Source organism: Garra rufa, chromosome 11 (genome assembly GCF_049309525.1).
Source record: "Garra rufa chromosome 11, GarRuf1.0, whole genome shotgun sequence".
Taxonomy (NCBI): Eukaryota; Metazoa; Chordata; class Actinopteri; order Cypriniformes; family Cyprinidae; genus Garra; species Garra rufa.
This window is the reverse complement of record NC_133371.1, coordinates 49,062,835-49,082,587: the sequence shown is the minus strand read 5'-3', so window position 1 is coordinate 49,082,587 and position 19,753 is coordinate 49,062,835. Positions and strand designations below refer to the sequence as shown.

The 19,753-nt window shown below is 32.6% G+C and overlaps 1 protein-coding gene across 1 annotated transcript; it reads left to right on the top strand.

The window, feature by feature from the left end:
* The first annotated feature begins 784 nt into the window (after positions 1-784).
* LOC141345605 (myelin expression factor 2-like) lies at positions 785-19,590 on the top strand. The gene is made up of 17 exons (XM_073850485.1): positions 785-931; positions 2,671-2,858; positions 5,995-6,047; positions 6,675-6,682; positions 8,367-8,460; positions 8,529-8,720; positions 10,118-10,271; positions 12,551-12,600; positions 12,685-12,745; positions 13,854-13,952; positions 14,356-14,397; positions 14,480-14,569; positions 16,014-16,109; positions 16,188-16,244; positions 18,757-18,938; positions 19,016-19,067; positions 19,140-19,590. Exons 1-17 carry the CDS (start codon positions 807-809, stop codon positions 19,301-19,303), a joined length of 1,707 nt encoding a protein of 568 aa, XP_073706586.1. The 5' UTR covers positions 785-806; the 3' UTR covers positions 19,304-19,590.
* Positions 19,591-19,753: the final 163 nt, after the last annotated feature.

Here is a 19,753-nt window from a genome sequence, read left to right as displayed (position 1 = left end):
AACTTATGACTGGTTTTGTAGTCCAGGTTCACAAATGTTCACAATAAATTGCATTGTGGTGTGGAAAACTAACGAAATGTGAATTAACCCAATTAGAGAAGATCCCTTTTGGAAATAAATGATCTTGTTACAAAAAAAAAAAAAAATACAAATGTATTTTATAGTTTTCCTCATATCTCTTTCACAGATATTTGTTACTCTAGACCACAAAACCACTCATAAGGGTCTTTTTTATTGAATAAATAAGCTTTCCATTAATTTATAGTTTGTAAGGATAGTACAGTATTTGGTTGAGATACAACTGTTTGAAAATCTAAAATCTGAGGGTGCAAAAAAATCTAAATATTAAAGTTGTCCAAGCAATGCATACAGTATTAGTACTCAAAAATTCAATTTTGATATATTTACAATAGGAAATGTACAAAATATCTTCATGGAACATGATCTTTACTTAACATCCTAATGATTTTTGGCATAAAAGAAAAAAATATCATTTTGACCCATACAATGTTAGCTATTATTACAAATATAGTTATACTTAAGACTGGTTTTGTGCTTCAGAGTCACATTTTAGTTTGCATTAACTTACTGTGACCTACAAAAGACAACAAATGTTACAAATGTTTTTTATTGTTTTTGAGTTGCTGGAGATACAATATTTCCCAGATAAGTATAATAATATTTCAAACTGAAAATGGCTTATTATCAAAAGGAATCCAGCAAAATCCAGTAACGCCACTGTTTGTCCCGCGTGTTCTCGCGATAGTTGAGTAAGCGGGGACGCGCGCCTGAGAGGAGCAGCAGTGATGGCGGACGAGGAGCTGACGCTGGACCTAACTGACACCAAACATGAAGAAACAGGCGATTCTCCCGCTGACGAAGAAGACGCGGAGTCCCAACAGACAGAGGACAACACTAATGGAGTTAAAACGTAACTGAGAGCTCTTTAAAACTCAAATCTTGCGTGTGTCTCGTCCATTACGCGCGTATTGTTAGCGAGGCCTGTGCGCGAGCAGAGCGCCATTCATAGTGCCAAGGAAACGCGTTAGTTTTTTCCTTCATATCAGTTTGTGTTCATAGTGCATGTGTCTGAAGACATATCCTCTAGTTCTCCGTTTCTCTCGGTGTGTATTTTTCTGTCGTTTGTTTGTTTTGAGGCGCTGAGTTCGTTAGTGGCGCGCGCCAATCAGAACGGTAACCCATAGCAACCGCCCCATCCTCTGCCATTGATCAACAGAGGCCGCCTACTTTAGCAACGGCCGAAAGATTTTTCCTGTTTAGTTTTCGTTAACGATTGATAAACCAATGAACCAACCCGACCGGATGAGTCACAACATTACAAACTTTGAACTGAAGCTAAAAAAGAAGTATTTGGGACAAAGATACATTCGCAGTGCTTGATATGAGTGGGCGGAGCTAGAGTTTGCAGTTCTTTGATTGGTTGAGATCTTTTGACTCTGCTGAATCATGGGTAATGTAGTTTCTCAACTGGATTCCAGCTGTTAAACATTATTATTTAGAAATTAGTTGAAATAACGGCGTCCGCAAACGCAAAAATCATCGGTTAATAACCTCGTAGTTCACAGTAGGTCTGTGTTTAGCGGTTATGATTTAGTTTGTAAATCAGTTCCCTCGAAAGGAGTCTGACGCAATCTATTTCCTCTTTAGAAAAGTGCTGCTTATAAATTAAAGTTTATGCTTATGGGCCCGGTTTCACAGACAGGGCTTAGACTAAGCAAGGATTAGCAGATAGTTCAATTAGGATATTTAAGTAATTTTTATAAACATGCTTAGAAAAAAACATTAAAAACGTTTATCCTCTTCACCAGGAGATAGCGGCAACTACACGTTTAAAAAAAAAAGTATTTGTCATTGAATTATACATTCAAGAGATTCCAATAGTAAAGCAAGCCTTTATTAATTGAGACATGGGCTCCTTCATTTTTATTTATTTTTTTAATTATTATTTCAGAACCACTAGTAAATTACATAATTTTGTTTAGATTTCTAATCCTTTTTTTCTTCTGAATCGTGATCTCCAGTTTATAAAAGAAAATTGTTTTTCAGTTTACCCAGAATCATGTAGCATTAGTTTACATTTTTATTACTGCATATAATTCATTAAAATATACGTTTGATTTCGTAAAGTACAAGTTCTTATCAAAATGCACCTACATTGTTTTGCATTTTGTTTACTGCTGAATAAAATACTATTTTCCCCTATATATTTCATTATTGAGGATTTATTTTAAAAAATTAAAAAAAAAAATCTTGCCTCATCCCGTGAGATAAGTGTCTCGTCACACCCCTAATATATATAGATAATATTATTTTTATTTATTTTCTATTCATTTTTTTTTTCTTTTTTTTCACCAATAGAGAAAATTTATTATAATTATTATTATTTTTTTTTATTTATTTTTTTTTCCCGTGTTTGGGATAAAGAACAAATACTACGGGTCAAAGACTTTTAGGGCAAAAAAATATAAAAAGTAAACTAATTAGAAAGCAGTTGTTTATAACTGAAGGACAAACTCCAACATATTTCTCCTGTAAATGTGTTCTGGTGCATTTTAGGTTGTTAGCTTTTCATACGATTTCTGTGTGTTTCTAAAGAAGGGTTTTTTGTTCTGTGAGTTAACCATGTCTCCTCTCTTTGTGTGTTTGCAGCGATGCAGAGGAGAAGCCGGAGCCCAAAGAGAAGAGCCGAAAGTCGCACCGCTACCATCCCTACAAAGAGCGTCACGGAGGCGGCGGCTCGGCGGACAAGAAGGCCGCCCACAGGAACCGGGTGTTCATTAGCAATATCCCTTATGATATGAAGTGGCAGGCAATTAAAGATCTAATGCGCGAGAAAGGTAACCCACGCAGAGACAGAGCTGCGTCCCGTCCCGTCCTCTCCTTCTCTCAGCTTTAGCTCGTTCAGTCTGTGTCGATGTAGAGAAGCGTGTGGCCAGGGGAGTTGACTGTGTTCTGGTGTGAATATGCCTGTGTTCTGGTGGTATTTGCTGTAGTCATTCACTGTAGAGATGATACTGATACTGATGTTGAAGGATTGTACAGGTGGGTGGCCTTGTGATTTTTCAACCTGTGTACAGTACCTGCCTAGAGGAATGAATGTAGCGCTAGAGCGGCCGGGTGTCGGCTACGCAGGTGCCGTTCGAGGAGCGGCCGCAGGGCTCAGGTGTATGTTTGTGTTTCACTGGGCTTTTCTTAGGGCTGGACAATAATTCTATATCAATATATATCGCCATATTTTTTTTTTTCAAAAACGGTGATATGATTTTTAAACGCATTTCTTATATTTCGATATGCATTAGCAGTGTTTTCCATACATTTGATTTATTTGTGTCATTTGACTTCGTTAAATAAACCCAAGAACGGAGCCGGTTTTTAATGTGAAGGTCAAAGACATAAAAGGGTTTAAGTATAAATTGTTGTTTTTCTAAAAAAAAAAAAAAGTTTTCTGTTTAATTTAATAGCATTTTTGTTTTTCTGAGCAAAAAATTAATATAAATTTTTTCCCTAATTTACAGAAGACACCCACAAAAATGTCATTCAGTGTCAATCTTGTCAGGCATATTTACAACAAAAATCAGTTTATGACATTAAAAGACTTACTTTCACCCCAAATACTAGTTAGTTATGATTCTACATGTTCAGTAAGAATTTTTACTCATTTAAAACGCAATGAAATGTAAAATGCTCCCTTATTCTTTTCTTTATTTTAATATGTACAAAGCAGAATAAACATGTTTTTTTGAATTTTTACATTAATATTGTGTTACACTAAATGACAATGGAACATTATTTCAACCAAATTTTGACAATTTATTCTCGAAAAACTTATTTGAAACCTTAAAAGTAGACACTTTACTTACATTTAATCACTTACATAAAATCAATTTGTAAAATTCTTTGATGTGGACATCTTAATGTCTTTGACCCATGAATGTATCTCTGAAGGGAACCGACTGTCTTCTAAAAAGTTGGGATGGCAGTTTCACTTGATCTAATATTATTATGTTGGCTTGGAGAGCCAACATACTGTTATGCTATTTAAACTTATTATTATTCTTATGAGACAAAATTTTTCTATACGCTACTCCTCCTAGGCCTTTAATGCCACAAGCCCCAAACTTGGCAGAGACTTGGGCCCTGGCTGCGAGATTGTTGCTGTATCTTTTTAGACTGATCAGACTTACAGTTTATTTATTATTAATTTTTGAATATGAAAAATGTCCCATAGACTTACATGGGCTGAGAAAAAATGCCCCCTCTAAAGGAGCAATTCACTCCACTGAACGGGCGGGGGGAGTGACCTTTTACCTAGTTTCACTTTGAAATCGGTGGAAAATACAAATAAATACCGCCTTTAATATTAAAATATTCCGATTTAATTTACTAAACCCATTAGAACACATCAAGAGCTAAATTCAGCTGTTTGTGAGCTGTTTTATTTCAAAGTTAAAAAAACCGTCTTTTAAAAGCATTTAAATAAAAACAGTCCAGCAATTCTACACAATAAATATAGAAGAACATTTTAAAGAGCTACATTGAGTGCATATGAGCTGTTTCATAGGTTTAACTAACATGGGATGCGGCTCAGAAATTATTGAAATAAATACATTTCATGCTTTAAATTGATTAAAACATGATGTTAGAAAATATGTCTATATCAGATAAATGCTGTTCTTCTGAACTTTCTATTAAAGACACCTGAAAGAAATCGACATAATAATAATAATGTTTTTGGAGCAGCAAATAAGAATATTAGAATTATTTCTGAAGGATCATGTTACTGGAGTAATGATGCTGAAAATTCAGCTTTGAAATCACAGGATTAAATTAGGTTTTAAAAAATAGTATTTATGTTAAAAGTGCAACTATTTCACAATATTACTGCTTTTGCTGTATTTTGGATCAAATAAATGCAGGCTTGATGAGCAGAAGAGAATTCTTTAAAAGAAATGTTAATGTTCCAAGTCTAACATACATAGTTAGAAATTAAAGATATTAATATTAATGACGTAAGTCTGGTTCTGCTTATTTGACAGTGATTTCACATTTCTTATTTCTTGTATGAAGACTTAATACAAGTAAATATGAATATTAATTTATTTGTTTATTTTTTTAGAAGCCATACTGATGCCAATTATTTGCATGTTTATGTGCCCGATTACCGATATGCAGAACCGATATTTGTTTACTGTTATAAAATAAACTAATGTAAGTCCATACTTCACTTTGATTATTCCTTCTTTCAGTCATTTAAGAAAAATAATTATATAAAAAAAAAAAAAATATATATATATATATATATATATATATATATATATATATAAGCATCAGCTGCAACACTAACAAGCAAAAATAATTTTGTAGAATGTCTAATGTCTTCAAATGGAGAAAATAAAGAACAGGAGTCATAACTTTGTTTTAAACTACAGTTTTAGCAGGTTTATAAGCTGTTTGATATAAAGAGTGAAGAATAATTCACTGAATAATCTCTGAAATATTGGAATATAACAAACAAAACATATTTTATTGCATTTCTTAACTGGTATGTTCAGAATTATTCATGTTTTTGTCATTCTGCATTCTGACAGCGCTGTTTATCTTTGCATTTACACAGAACTATACTCAAAATGCGTTTGCGGAGATAATAAATAATTTCAACTGATGAATCTGAAATGACAAAACCGATATCCGATTATGGTAAAATATCGGTAAACAGATATATCGGCCGATCTGTAGTTATGGGCATTCTTGGCAGTTTTTCTGAGTTGCTTTTAAATATTGTTTATATGGCTATTGGAATCATATCATATCGGCCGAAACGAATGAATATATGGTGATATAAATTTTGTCCCTATTGTCCAGCCCTAGCTTTTCTACCTGTAGCGTTGCAGCCAGGGCGACCCTGTGTTGAGACCACTGGTGATTTAAATGCCTTGTTCTCTGTGGTATTTTCCCTTTGTATGTCTCATGTAGTTGGTGAGGTTACATACGTGGAACTCTTTAAGGATGGAGAAGGAAAGTCAAGGGTAAGTGCTGGTGACTCTGCGCTGCCTGCGCGAGGTTTGAAAGGCCTCCGCAGCCTCACTCTCATGTGCTCGGGGCCGGTAGAGCCGATTTACGGTCGTACCTTTGACCTCGGGACGGTGTGTTGATGTGTAGCGTTACCGTAAAGCCCATTAAGACGATTATTTGGATGTCCTTTAAATTGGTGGTGACCCGTTTGGCTGGGGTCCATCTGTCTCTCTCACATCTGATGATTGCTTAGGTGTTTTTGATTTGGACTTAACTGACCTTACGAGAGTCATCTGTGTCAGGTGTCTTTCCTTAAACCCCTTCATCCATCTGTCTCTTTCCTTTCTCTCTCTTCCTCTGTCCCGTAACAACAGATCCAGTTTCATTTGCCCCGAGTTCATTTGCTTTCATTCGTCCATCTCACTGTAGCCACGTCCAAATGAAATGCTCCAAACAGCTAAAGTAGAGTCATGAGCATGAGCTGTAATTGATCTTTCTGAAGCACTAATGATCAGTCAATCAGATCTTTCTCTTTGTGCTGAAGCGCTTTGAACTGATGTGGTTCTGATCATGTTCTTTCTTGTCCTTCTCTCGCCTCCTCCTCCTCCTCCTCCTCGTTCTCCCGGGACGTGCTCCTGCAGGGCTGCGGGTAAGAACCGCCGTGGAGAAATTTATCAGACGCTAGCATCAAAGATTCAAGTAGAAATTATTCATATTTTTCCCAAACATTTAAAAATAAAGGTACTTACATTATTATATAAGTAATTATTATTAATTATTAATTATTATTCAGATTTTTCCAAGCATTGACAAAATTAATCAAACTTTGAACCATTATTTATTTATTTTTTACTGTTTTTAGTGCTTGGAAAAATCTAAATGATATGTTAATAAATAAATGTTAATATGTTAAATGTTAATAAGCTAGAATTTAAATTAAAAATCTATGATCAATTTTTTTTTTTACTTCTTTTTAGTGCTTGGAAAAATTTAAATGATATTGTAATCCAAAAAAATGTAAAAAATAAAGAAATGGTAATAAATAAAATGTAAATAAATGTTAATAGTAATATTTATTTAAATAAGCTAAAAAGTTCAAAAATAATTTATGAACTTTTTTTTAACTATTTTTAGTGCTTGAAAAATCTAAATGATATAGTAATAAAAATGGTAATAAATAAATTAACGGTAATAAATAAAATGTAAATGTTAATAGCAATATTTATTTAAATAAGCTAGAATTTAAATAAAAAATTATGAACACATTTTTTACTCTTTTTAGTGCTTGGAAAAAACTAAATGATATGGTAATAAAAGTAGTAATAAATAAAATGTTAATAAATTTTATAGTGATATTTATTTAAATAAGCTAGAATAAAAAAAAATTAGGAACCATTTTCTTTTACTCTTTTTAGTGCTTGGAAAAATCTAAATTACATGGTAATAAAACTGGTAATAAATAAAATGTAAATAAATGTTAATAGTAATACTTATTTAAATAAGCTAGAATGTATTTAGTGATGATAAAGACATTTATGATGTTTACAAAATATTTCTATTTGAGGTAAATGCTGTTCTTCTGAACTTTCTACTCATCAAAGAAACCTAAAAAATATTCTACTCGGCTGTTTTCAACCAAAATAATATTTTTTTTTTACCAGCAAATCAGTATATTAGAATGATTCCTGACGGATCATGTGACACTGAAGACTGGAGTAATGATGCTGAAAATTCAGCTTTAAAATCATAAACTTGAATATTTATAATATTCAAGTTTAAATGATAATAATTATTACTAGAATTTTTCAAACATTTAAAAAGGTAAAAAAAGGTTTTTAAATAGTTTTCTAAGCAGTGATTAAATTATTTTTTTCCAAGCTTTTTAAATAAATTAACTGTGAATAAATTTAAATTATTTAATATTATATTAGTTATTTAATAGTAATAGTAATATTTCTTTAGGTGTCTTGACAGCAGTATGACATAATTAAGTAATAATAATAATAGTTATTTTTATTCCAAACCTTGAAAAAAATTGACTTAAATGTTTTATAGAAATGATTTACCGGTATATTCTAAGCACTGAGAAAAGTCATCAGCTGTAAAAAAAAAATATCAAAATATAAATAAGCTAAAACAATGGGATGATTCCTTCAAGTATTTGTTCAGGTAGTTAACAGCCGTGACAAGTATTCAAGAAAGAAATATTATTGTTTTTATTTTTCCAAGCAGTTTTGAAAAAAGTAATCAACTGTAATACAAAGTCACTTTATTTTACAAAGTGTTCTGTTCTAAGCAGTACCGATTTAGTGACAGCTGCTCTTGTCTTTCAGTGTGGTTGAGTTCAAAGATGAAGAGTTTGTGAAGAAAGCCATTGAGGTCATGAGCAAACATGATCTGAACGGACGGCCGCTGAACATCAAGGAGGTAAACGCTCATCCTTGTTCATCCAGTGTGTGTTTGTCCAAACGCTTCCTGACGTGTGTCTGTTTCAGGATCCGGACGGTGAGCATGCGCGACGCGTCCTGCAGAGATCGGGCCGGATGTACGGAAGCGGCCGAGGGCAGGACAGCGGTCCGTCTGGAATGAACGTTCCTCCTTCTATCGCCAACAACCCCAACATCCCTCCAGAGATCATCAGTGCGCTGCAGGCCGGACGGCTGGGAACCACTGTGTTTGTCGCCAACGTGAGTCTGAATGCATCACGCAAGTCCTAAAGTCTTACAAAATCTTAATTTGATCTCTACTACAAATTAAAGCCTAAAAAGGTCTTACATCATAAAATTATGGCATTAAATGTTGCTAAAGTGCAAAAAATAAGTAAGTTCTCTCAGTGTTTTTGTCTTGTTTTCTAGTATAAATATCTAAACATCCTTAAATAAATCATCTGAGTAAATAAGCTGTTTGGTTTGTTAGGATAGGACAATTTTTGGCTGTACAACTATTTGAAAATCTAGAATCTGAGGGTGCAAAAAAAAAAATCTAAATTCTAAGAAAATCGTTTTTAAAGTTGTCCAAATGAAGTTCTTAGCAATGCATATTACAAATCAAAAAGTTCTGATATATGCTAGGACATTTACAAAATATCTTCATCAGGGTGTCTGCGGGTCCTTAAAAAGTCTTAAATAACTATTTCCTAATAAAAGGTCTTAAAAAGTCTTAAAATTTCGTCAATTCAGATTCGATGGGTCTTGAATATTTTTGGTCACATTACCAAAAAATATCTTCAGTCATTGGACACAACGAAGATTCCCCCAAACATTTCTAGTTTGTAAATTCATAAATGTATTTAAAACATTAATCTTATAACATTATTTATATATTATCTATTGCACTTGTAATTTTGCAGTGTAAAAAAATCTGCCTGGTAACAGCCCTATAGAATTTATTATTTGAATTTTATTGTAATAATTTGAAATAAAAGGTGATGCATACATTCAAAAAGTAAAAGAAAATAGGCCTTTAACATATTTAAATCAGCATATTTTTTATTTACCTGTATAAAGTTGAACGATGAAAATATTGCTTATAAAAGATTTTTGTCTGCTGATATGGACAGTTCACTGTGTATTGTAGTAATAAACACATTAAATAGTACATATACTGTATGTGTGTAATATAATGTGTATTTCTGTTACAGGTTTGTGTCTTAAATTTCATATAAGCAGGTATTAAAAAGTCTTAAATTTCACCCTGTTCATGGAACCTGATCTTCATTTAATATCCTACTGATTTGTGACATAAAAGAAAAATCAATAATTTTGACCCATACAATGTATTGTTGGCTATTGCTACAAATATACCCTTGCTACTTAAGACTTGAGACAAAATTAAGTGAGTTTATGATTAAAACAATAAAAAGGCAACGAGTCATCTTGTTTTCCTTTGAATTGTAAATTTTTCTGAGCTCATTTTCAAATATTTGTTCATGTTTTAATTGTAAACTTAGTTTATTTGACCATTTTCTGAGAAAACAAGACGACTTATTTAATGTCATTTTGCTTCTCCAGTAAATGAATCTTTGAGAATCATTAGACATTTGCACTGAAAAACATGTTTGTGTTTTGGTCTCTGTCGACTGCAGCTGGACTTTAAGGTGGGCTGGAAGAAGCTGAAGGAGGTGTTCGGTATGGCGGGGACGGTGAGGAGGGCCGACGTCAAAGAAGACAAAGACGGGAAGAGTCGAGGGATGGGGACGGTCACCTTCGAGCAGCCGCTGGAGGCCGTACAGGCCATCTGTATCCTCTCAACCTGAACCTCCGCATCCAGAAATAGTGCATGAAGTGCATGATGAAAGAATTAGTTTTATTTGTTTATTAAGATTAATTTATCTGTTCATGCATTTACTGAGAATCAAACCCAGGTAAAACTTTAGTACAGAAAGTAATGATTAAAAAATGAAAGGATGAAAAGAGTGAACATTTTAATTCATGTACTGTGCAGTTAATCAAAATTCAGTTTCGATTTCAGCTTTAAACAAGATAAAACGATTATTGCTCCCGATTCCGCCCCGTTTGTGCGCTTTCGCTCCTCTATAAAAGGCTAATTTCACATGCAAATCAGTCAGATTACGTAATGTGACTTGCATAAAATTGGATGTGCTTTATAACATGATTTATTAATGTTTATTTGATGTCGTGTTTTTAAAAGCATGAAAGAGAATTTGCGCTGTTCTGTGTATGCGCTCAGAGACTGAACAGAACAGACAAGTGAACGTTTAGCTAAAGATGTGTGCCTAAACGCTCAAATACATGCAAATATTGGTGATTATTCTTGTAAACCTTCGTCAATTAACAGTTGAGAAATGAAAATGAAATGCGTATGTAACAGTACAGTAGTCAACATTCGAAGTGGATCAAAACCTTTCATCAAATTTGTCCTAAAACCAAAAAGAATACCTGTTCTTATCTTAGGACAACTTTTGAGGAACTTTTTTGATCCACTTCGAATGTTGACTACTGTATATTGGATACATGCAGCTCTTAAAGCGGTAAAATTCCTTCTGCCGTCTCTTTGCTTAATGTTTATCAAATCAAAGATCGTACATTTTTTTTTAATGCTCTCTTTAAATTAATCAATCTTATATAGTTCTGGACCCACTCATAATCATGTTAAATAATCGTGATTATGGTTTTTGCCAAAATCGAGCAGCCCTAATACATTCCCCAGTTGATTAACTCTTTTTATCACTCCATAAATGGGAAAATACTGTCAGCAGACAGAAAATATACATTTTTAGCATGAATTTAGGAGTAAATGTGATATACACTGCTGCTCAAAAGTTTTGAATCAGTAAGATTTTTAACGGTTTTTAAAGATGTTTCTTATGCTCATCAAGGCTGAAATTATTTGATCAAAAATAGAGAAAAAATGTAATATTGTGAAATGTTTTTTAAATTATATATATATAATATATTTTAAATTAATTTTTTCTTGTGATACAAAGTTAAATTTTCAACATCATTACTTTTTTCTTGGAAGCTTTTTTTGTTTGTTTTCTCCCTAGGATTCTGTAACAAATAAAAAGTTGAAAAGAACAGCATTTATTTCAAATTGATAGTTGATAGTTTGTAACAATATAAAATAGTATGTAAAAGATTGAGGTCAGTAAATGTTTCTTTCTTTTTAAGAAAGTATAATACTTGTATTCAGCAAGGATGGTGTTCAACTGATAGATTTAAAGTCTTATATTGTTAGAAAAGATTTATATTTTGATTAATTGGTGTTCTTTTTAACTTTTTATTCATCAAAGAATCCTGAAAAAAGTATCACAGGTTCCAAAAATAATATTAAAGAGCACAACTGTTTCCAGCATTGAAAATAAAAGTAATTAATCAGCATATTAGCATGATTTCTGAAGAATCATGTGACAACGAAAACTGAAGTAATGGCTGATAAAAATTCAGCTTTGCATCTCAGGGATAAATTATATTTTTAAAAATATTATTCTAGAACACCATTATTTTTAACGGTAATAATGTTTCAGAATATAGTTTTTTTCTATATTTTTGATCAAATAAATCTAGCCTTAATGAGCATATAAGAATTTTTTAAAAAACATAAGTCTTACTGATCCCAAACTTTTGAGCAGCGGTGAAATGAAATCTGAACAAACCTTTAGAATGTAGAGAGGAATAAAACTAAAGTTTGGTGTGTGTAAGAGATGGCTTGAGATTGAAATCTGCAGGCAAATAGATAAAATAAACACATTTTCTTTCCATAAGTCTGAAAGAAGACATGATATGGAAAAATACTAACCATAAATTGAGCAGTGCATGAAACAAACACTGGGTTTGCCTGTAGTGTCTCTCTTTAAAATTGTAAATGTTTTATGTGCCGTTTATTTATAGGCTTATTAGAGCATCACATCATTATCTTTGCCACAGTTAATCTAATTCTGTTGGAATCATTTTCGACCTTCTAGTTTTTCTGGGTCACTTATTAGTGTGTACTGCTCTTAGGGTGTAAACAGTGTTTTTGAGCATCAGATGGTGTCTTCCTTTACTCACGGTCACAGCCATGTTCAACAATCAGATGCTGTTTGACAGACAGATGCATGTGAAAATGGTGAGCCGCTTGAGTGTTTATTCTCCTGCAGTATGTATGTGTTTATGAGGCTCAACATTCATTTATCTGTTGGTTTTACTGTAGGATGAAAAATCACTTCCACCAGATGACTTCAGGCCTGCAGAGAAACCGCCACAGTTACCCAGTAAGAGCTTTGTTGTGTGCTTGTTAGGGATAAATAAATATATAATATAATATTTTATATATATTTTGCCCCTCAAAGGTTTGATGTTTCTTAAGCTCGTCAAGGCAGCATTTATTTGATCAAAAATACAGAAAAAAAATAATATTGTGAAATACTATTTCAGTTTAAAATAACTGTTTTCTATGTGAATGTATTTTAAAATGTAATTTATTCCTGTGATCAAAGCTGAATTTTCAGCATCATTACTCCAGTCTTCAGTGTCACATGATCCTTCAGAAATCATTCAGATATGCTGATTTGTTATCAATGTTAAAAACAGCTGTTCTGCATAATATTTTTAGGATTCTATGATCAATAAAAAGTGAAAAAAAGAACAGCGTCTATTTAAAATAGAAAGGTTTTCTAACAATATACACTACTGTTCAAAAGTTTAGGGACAGTACATTTTATTCTTTTTTTTTAAAGAAATTAATTATTTTATTCACCAAAGATGTGTTAAATTAATAAAAAGTGATTAAAAAGCATGGATTTACAATGTTAGAAAATATTGATATTTAGAATAAATGCTGTTCTTTTAATTATTCTGTTCTGTTATTCATTAAAGAATCCTGTAATCAGAATCACAGCTTATTATAATAACAAAAAAATAATAATAATAATTTATATTTATCTTTTCATGCATTTGCATGTCTATATGTGACCCTGGACCACAAAACTAGTTTCAAGTAGCACAGGTATATTTGTAGCAATAGCCAAAAATATATTGTGTGGGTCAAAATTATACATTTTTCTTTCATGCCAAAATTCATTAGGATATTAAGTAAAGATCATGTTCCGTGAGGATATTTTGTAAATTTCCTACCGTAAATATATCAGAATTGTATTTTTGATTAGTAAGCACTTTTTTGAACATTTGGACAACTTTAAAGACGATTTTCTCAATATTTAGTTTTTTTTTGCACCCTTAGACTCCTGATTTTCAAACTACACATCAATGGAAAGTGTATTAATTTAGCCTTCAAATGTTGTTTGCATCTCAATAAAAATAGACCCTTATTTTGTGGTCCAGAGTCACATATATATTGTGTATAATAAACGTGTTTTGCAGGAGGTCTGGGTGGAGTCGGGATGGGTTTGGGTCCTGGTGGTCAGCCAATAAATGCCAACCGTCTCAGTGGAGGAGGCGTCGGCTCCATGGGACCTGGAGGTGTGTTCTTGTTTGCTTAATTATTCATGCAAATATTGCACTGTACACTTTATTTTTAAAGCATGCATGCTTACATGAATAAAGTATAATTTATTTGCATGCAAAGTAAAGCAAGTGTCATTGAATCAAGTGGTTTTAATTGATATATTTAAATGCACAGTTCAGATTGATTCACAGAATAATGATAGTGTGCTCAGTTCATCAGCTGAAATGAATCTAATTGACTGGAACAGCATTTTTGCTACTAATGCTACTTCAATCAGAAGTTTACATTTGATGCTACTAAGAAGTATCTGAATGCTGATGAAGATTATTAAACATGATGTGATTTTTAATGGCTGAATAAAAAAGAGCTTAAAACTGCTGGGATTGATGAGTTAAAGTAGGATTGGTTGTTTTGCAGGGATGGATGGGCCGGGATGCAGCAACATGAACCGCATGAGTGGTGAGAGTCACGTTCATCTGGAGTAGATCTGTCAGAGATCATGTGAGGACGCTCATCTGAGAGTGTGTGTGTGTGTGTTTAGGGATGGGTGGAGGCTTCTCTGGGATGGACTGTATGGGTGGAATGGGAGGATTCGGTGGCAGAGACATGGGACCCATGGGCCGAATGGGAGGTAAAACATCATTCCATTAGTCTGAATGTCTGACAGCATTAATCAAATCTAATCTAAATGTATTTCTGTGAAGTCATTCTAGGACAAATCTATTAAATTTCTGAATTTGCATTTTTTTTTTTTTTTGAAGACAAAGACTAATATAAATATTGATGAAATCCAAAATATGAGATGAATGTGTAATATTTTGTAGAGGAGGGTTAAAATGACCATTTTCACCTGAGATTTGGAGCTAAATACAGGAGGATAAAAATGACTTCAGAAAAATGGCAGCATCATTGCATTATTATTACACAGAGATTATTATATGTTAGTAAAATTAGTTTACTTTAGCAATCTTTGCTGCATTATTTGTGACCCTGGAGCACAAAACCAGTCTTAAGTAGCACAGGTATATTTGTAGCAATAGCCAAAAATATATTGTGGGTCAAAATTATACATTTTTCTTTTATGCCAAAAGTCATTAGGATATTAAGATCATGTTCCATGAAGATATTTAGTAAACTTCCTACCATAAATGTATCAACTTAATTTTTGATTAGTAACATGCATTGCTAAGAACTTTATTTGGACAACTGTAAAGACGATTTTCTCAATATTTAGATTTTTTTGCACCCTCAGATTTCAGATCTCGGCTAAATATTGTCCTATCCTAAAAAACTGAGCATTATAACTGGTTTCATTGTCCAACAGGTCACATATGCCAATAGAGGCAGGTCAAAAATATGAAAAATGCACTTTTCACGTTTCGTTTCAGAAGTTTTGCATGCCTGCAACTCAAGTAGTATTAAAAATATATTAATATCCTTTTAGATGTTACTACTTAACACACTTTTCTTTTGATATCTTAATTTTTAAGGCTGTATGTGGTTCATTTCCAGAGATATTGGGACCATTGTGAGTCCATGAGTTCTTTGTTAAATTGGTCACATTTTTAGTAGTCATAAACCAAACCCACTTTGCATTTACCTGAAATTTTTTTCTTATAATGGTAAATGGCTGAAGAACAAAAAATGCTGAAACTAAAATGTATATCTTGTTTTACTCTGTCTTAACTGCATAGAACATGCCTGAGCCTTGTCTGAGTGACAAAAATGATATTTTCCCAAAGTCTAGAATTAAAGAAGTTTTAAAGTTATTTCTGTGTAATTGTGGATTTTGGTTGCCAACAAAAGTTTCTTTTGATATGTTTATTTGTAAGGCCCTATATGGTTCAATCCCAGAGATTTGAGGACATAAGTGTTGCTCCATGGGCAAATTTTCAATGGTCAGAAAACATTAAACCAAAAAGTTTGCCAGGCACCTCTGGTTTAAATCAGCTTTACAAAGATAAACAGGATAATAACAGAATCAGTGATGTAAGCTGGATCAAATATGAGACAGATTCAGCTGTGACTATAATGTGTTCTTCAGATGAGTTTTGCTCACTCATGTTTGTGCACAGATATGTATCGCTCTGGAATGACGGGGATGGACAGAGACTTTGGCAGAAGTGACATGGGAATGAACCGCCCGTTCGGAGACTCGTTTGGAGGACTGGGTGTGTACAGCTGTTTGTGTGCATGCTTTTTTACACTTGAGTTGATGGTGATGTTGACTCTGTTCTCTTTATCCTCAGGTGGAGGATATTCTGGAATGGGGAATGCTGGGATGGGACCCATGGGGTCTGGATTAGGTCACTCATCTTATGCTCTCACGCACAAAATTACTTTAATTTAATATATCAGTAGACCACTATCCTGTGACCAATGTGTTTATGAAGTCATTAAATCAAATTAATTTCAAGTCATAATTCATAATTTCGTAATTGTAAAACATAGTCATAATTTTGACTTTTTATCTCATAAATCGAAATTGTGAGATAAATCAAAATTATGAGATTAAAAAAAATTAAATTATGAGATAAAAAAATTAAACTATGAGATAAGAAAAATTAAATTATGAGATAAAAATGTAAACCTAAGTCATAATTTTGACTTTCTATCTCGTAATTATGACTTAAGTATGTCATCATTTCAACTTTGTATCTCATAATTTTGACTTCCTCATAATTATCACTTAAGTATGTCATCATTTCAGCATTTTATCTCGTAATTACGACTTTTAAAGTCAGAATTTTTACTTTGTATCTTGTACTTATGTCTTAAGTCATCATTTCAACTTTTTATCTGGTAATTAAGTATATCATAATTTTTACTTTTTATATAGTAATTGACCTAAGTATATTATAATTTCGACTCTTTTATCTCATAATTTTGACTTCCTCGTAATTATCACTGTCATAATTTTGACATTTTATCTCGTAATTACGACTTTTAGGCCCGTTTCATAGACAGGGCTTAGCCTAAGACAGGATTAGGCCGTAGTTCAATTAAGACATTTAAGTAGTTTTTATAAATGTGCCTTAAAAAACATTACTGGTGTGCATCTTGAGACAAAACAAAAGCACTGATATATTACAAGATCAGTCAGTGCAAGTTTCTTTCAGCTGAAACAACTCAGACTTACATTTTAGTCTAGGACTAGGCTTAAGCCATGTCTGTGAAAACCGGGCAATAAAGACCTACTTCTAACTTTGTATCTCGTAATTATGACTTAAGTCAGAATTTTGATATAGTAAATCAGAATTTACACTTTTTATCTTGTAATTATGACTTAAGTATGTCATAATTTTGACTTTTTATCTCATAATTTTGACTTTCTCATAATTATCACTTATGTCATATTTACATTTTATCTCGTAATTACGACTTTTAATCTTGTAATTATGATTTAAGTATGTCATAATTTTGATTTAGTCATAATTAAATTTTTTTATCTCATAATTTAGACTTGGGTATATCATAATTTAGACTTCTGCCAAGTCAGATCATACGAGAGCTGCGGAAACACACACAACCCTTATCAAACACACTTCAGTAACTTCGACTTATCTCATAATTTCGATTTATGTCAATTTCGATTTATCTCATAATATCGATTTATCTCAATTTCGACTTAAATCATAATTTCGACTTCTCATAATTTTGACTTATCTCATAATTATGACTTAAGTATATCATAATTTCGATTTATCTCATAATTATGACTTAAGTATATCAAAATTTCGACTTATCTCATAATTTCGACTTATCTCAAAATTTTGATTTATCTCATAATTATGACTTAAGTATATCAAAATTTCGATTTATCTCATAATTTCGACTTCTCATAATTTTGACTTATCTCATAATTATGACTTAAGTATATCAAAATTTCGATTTATCTCATAATTTCGACTTCTCATAATTTTGACTTATCTCATAATTATGACTTAAGTATATCAAAATTTTGATTTATCTCATAATTTCGACTTCTCATAATTTTGACTTATCTCATAATTATGACTTAAGTATATCAAAATTTCGATTTATCTCATAATTTCGATTTATCATAATTTTGACTTATCTCATAATTATGACTTAAGTATATCAAAATTTCGATTTATCTCATAATTTCGATTTATCTCATAATTATGACTTAAGTATATCAAAATTTTGATTTATCTCATAATTATGACTTAAGTATATCAAAATTTCGATTTATCTCATAATTTTGACTTATCTCATAATTATGATTTAAGTATATCAATTTAGATTTATCTCATAATTTTGATTTATCTCAAAATTTTGATTTATATCATAACTATGACATAAGTATATCAAAATTTCGATTTATCTCATAATTTCGATTTATCTCATAATTATGACTTAAGTATATCAAAATTTTGACTTATCTCGTAATTTCGTTTTATCTCTTAATTGTGAATTCTCATAATTTCGATTTATCTCATAATTATGACTTTTAGTATATCAAAATTTCGACTTATCTCGTAATTACAATTTAAGTGATAATTTCGACGTATTAAGTCATAATTAGATATACCCAAGTCTAATTTTGACTTGGTCATAATTTTGACATTTTATCTCATAATTTTGACTTTTAAAGTCATAATTTCAATTTACAAAGTCATAATTCAGACTTTTTTAAGCATGATTTCCTGGCGGAAATGGGCTTTCATAGAAGTGTTGCTAATATAAAACATTTATATTCAGGGATCATTTTGATGTGTTGTGTTCCATTCAATTTATTCCTTAAATTTTCTTTACCTGATCTTTAAAAGCTCTTAATTTTTTTTTTTGTTTCAGGTGGAGGAGGAGGGATGGTGAACATGGGAATGGACCGCATGAATTCTGGCTTTGACCGGATGGGTGGGAACATGGACATGGGGCGTGGCTTCGGCCAATACGGAGGTGGCTCAGGTCACATGGGTGGAATGAGCGACAGGGGGGCGGGGTCTAAGGCCGGATGCCAGATATTTGTGAGAAATGTAAGTATGTCGATAATTGATTATGATTGTGTGTGTTACTGAAGTGTGTTTGATAAGGGTTGTGTGTGTTTCCGCAGCTCTCGTATGATCTGACTTGGCAGAAGCTCAAGGAGAAGTTCAGTCACTGTGGTACGTCTCTCTTATTTCTGAAATGGCACTGTGTAATACAAACATAGAAATGAACATGTCTGTGTTGTTCAGGTCAGGTGATGTACGCTGAAATAAAGATGGAGAACGGCAAATCCAAAGGCTGCGGGACGGTGCGTTTCGACTCTCCGGAGAGCGCTGAGAAAGCCTGTCGGATGATGAACGGAACCAAGATCAACGGACGAGAGGTTGATGTTCGTATCGACCGCAATGCTTAAACTACACACACACACACACACACACACACACACACACACACACACACACACACACACACACACACACACACACACACACACACACACACACACACATCACAGAGCCCAGCTTTTGTTTTGTTTTAAAAACATCATGACTGTCATATCAGCACTCTCACCAGCCGCTTTAGCTCCATGTGTTAGTGACCACCTCTCTTTCTTTTTCTTTTTTTGTAAACATTTTAATTTGTGGGACATTCGTCTCAAACTCAATTTTAAAAAAATAAAAGCTGGCTGTTGTAAATTCAGTCTGGGTCTCAGTCTGTCAGATCTCACATTGAAGATTTACTGTAGAATTCTCGACTGGAGCACAAAACAAGTCGTAAGTAGCAATAGCCAAAAATACATTGTATCGATTCTTCTTTTATGCCAAAAATCATTAGGATATTGTCCTATTCTAACAAACCACAC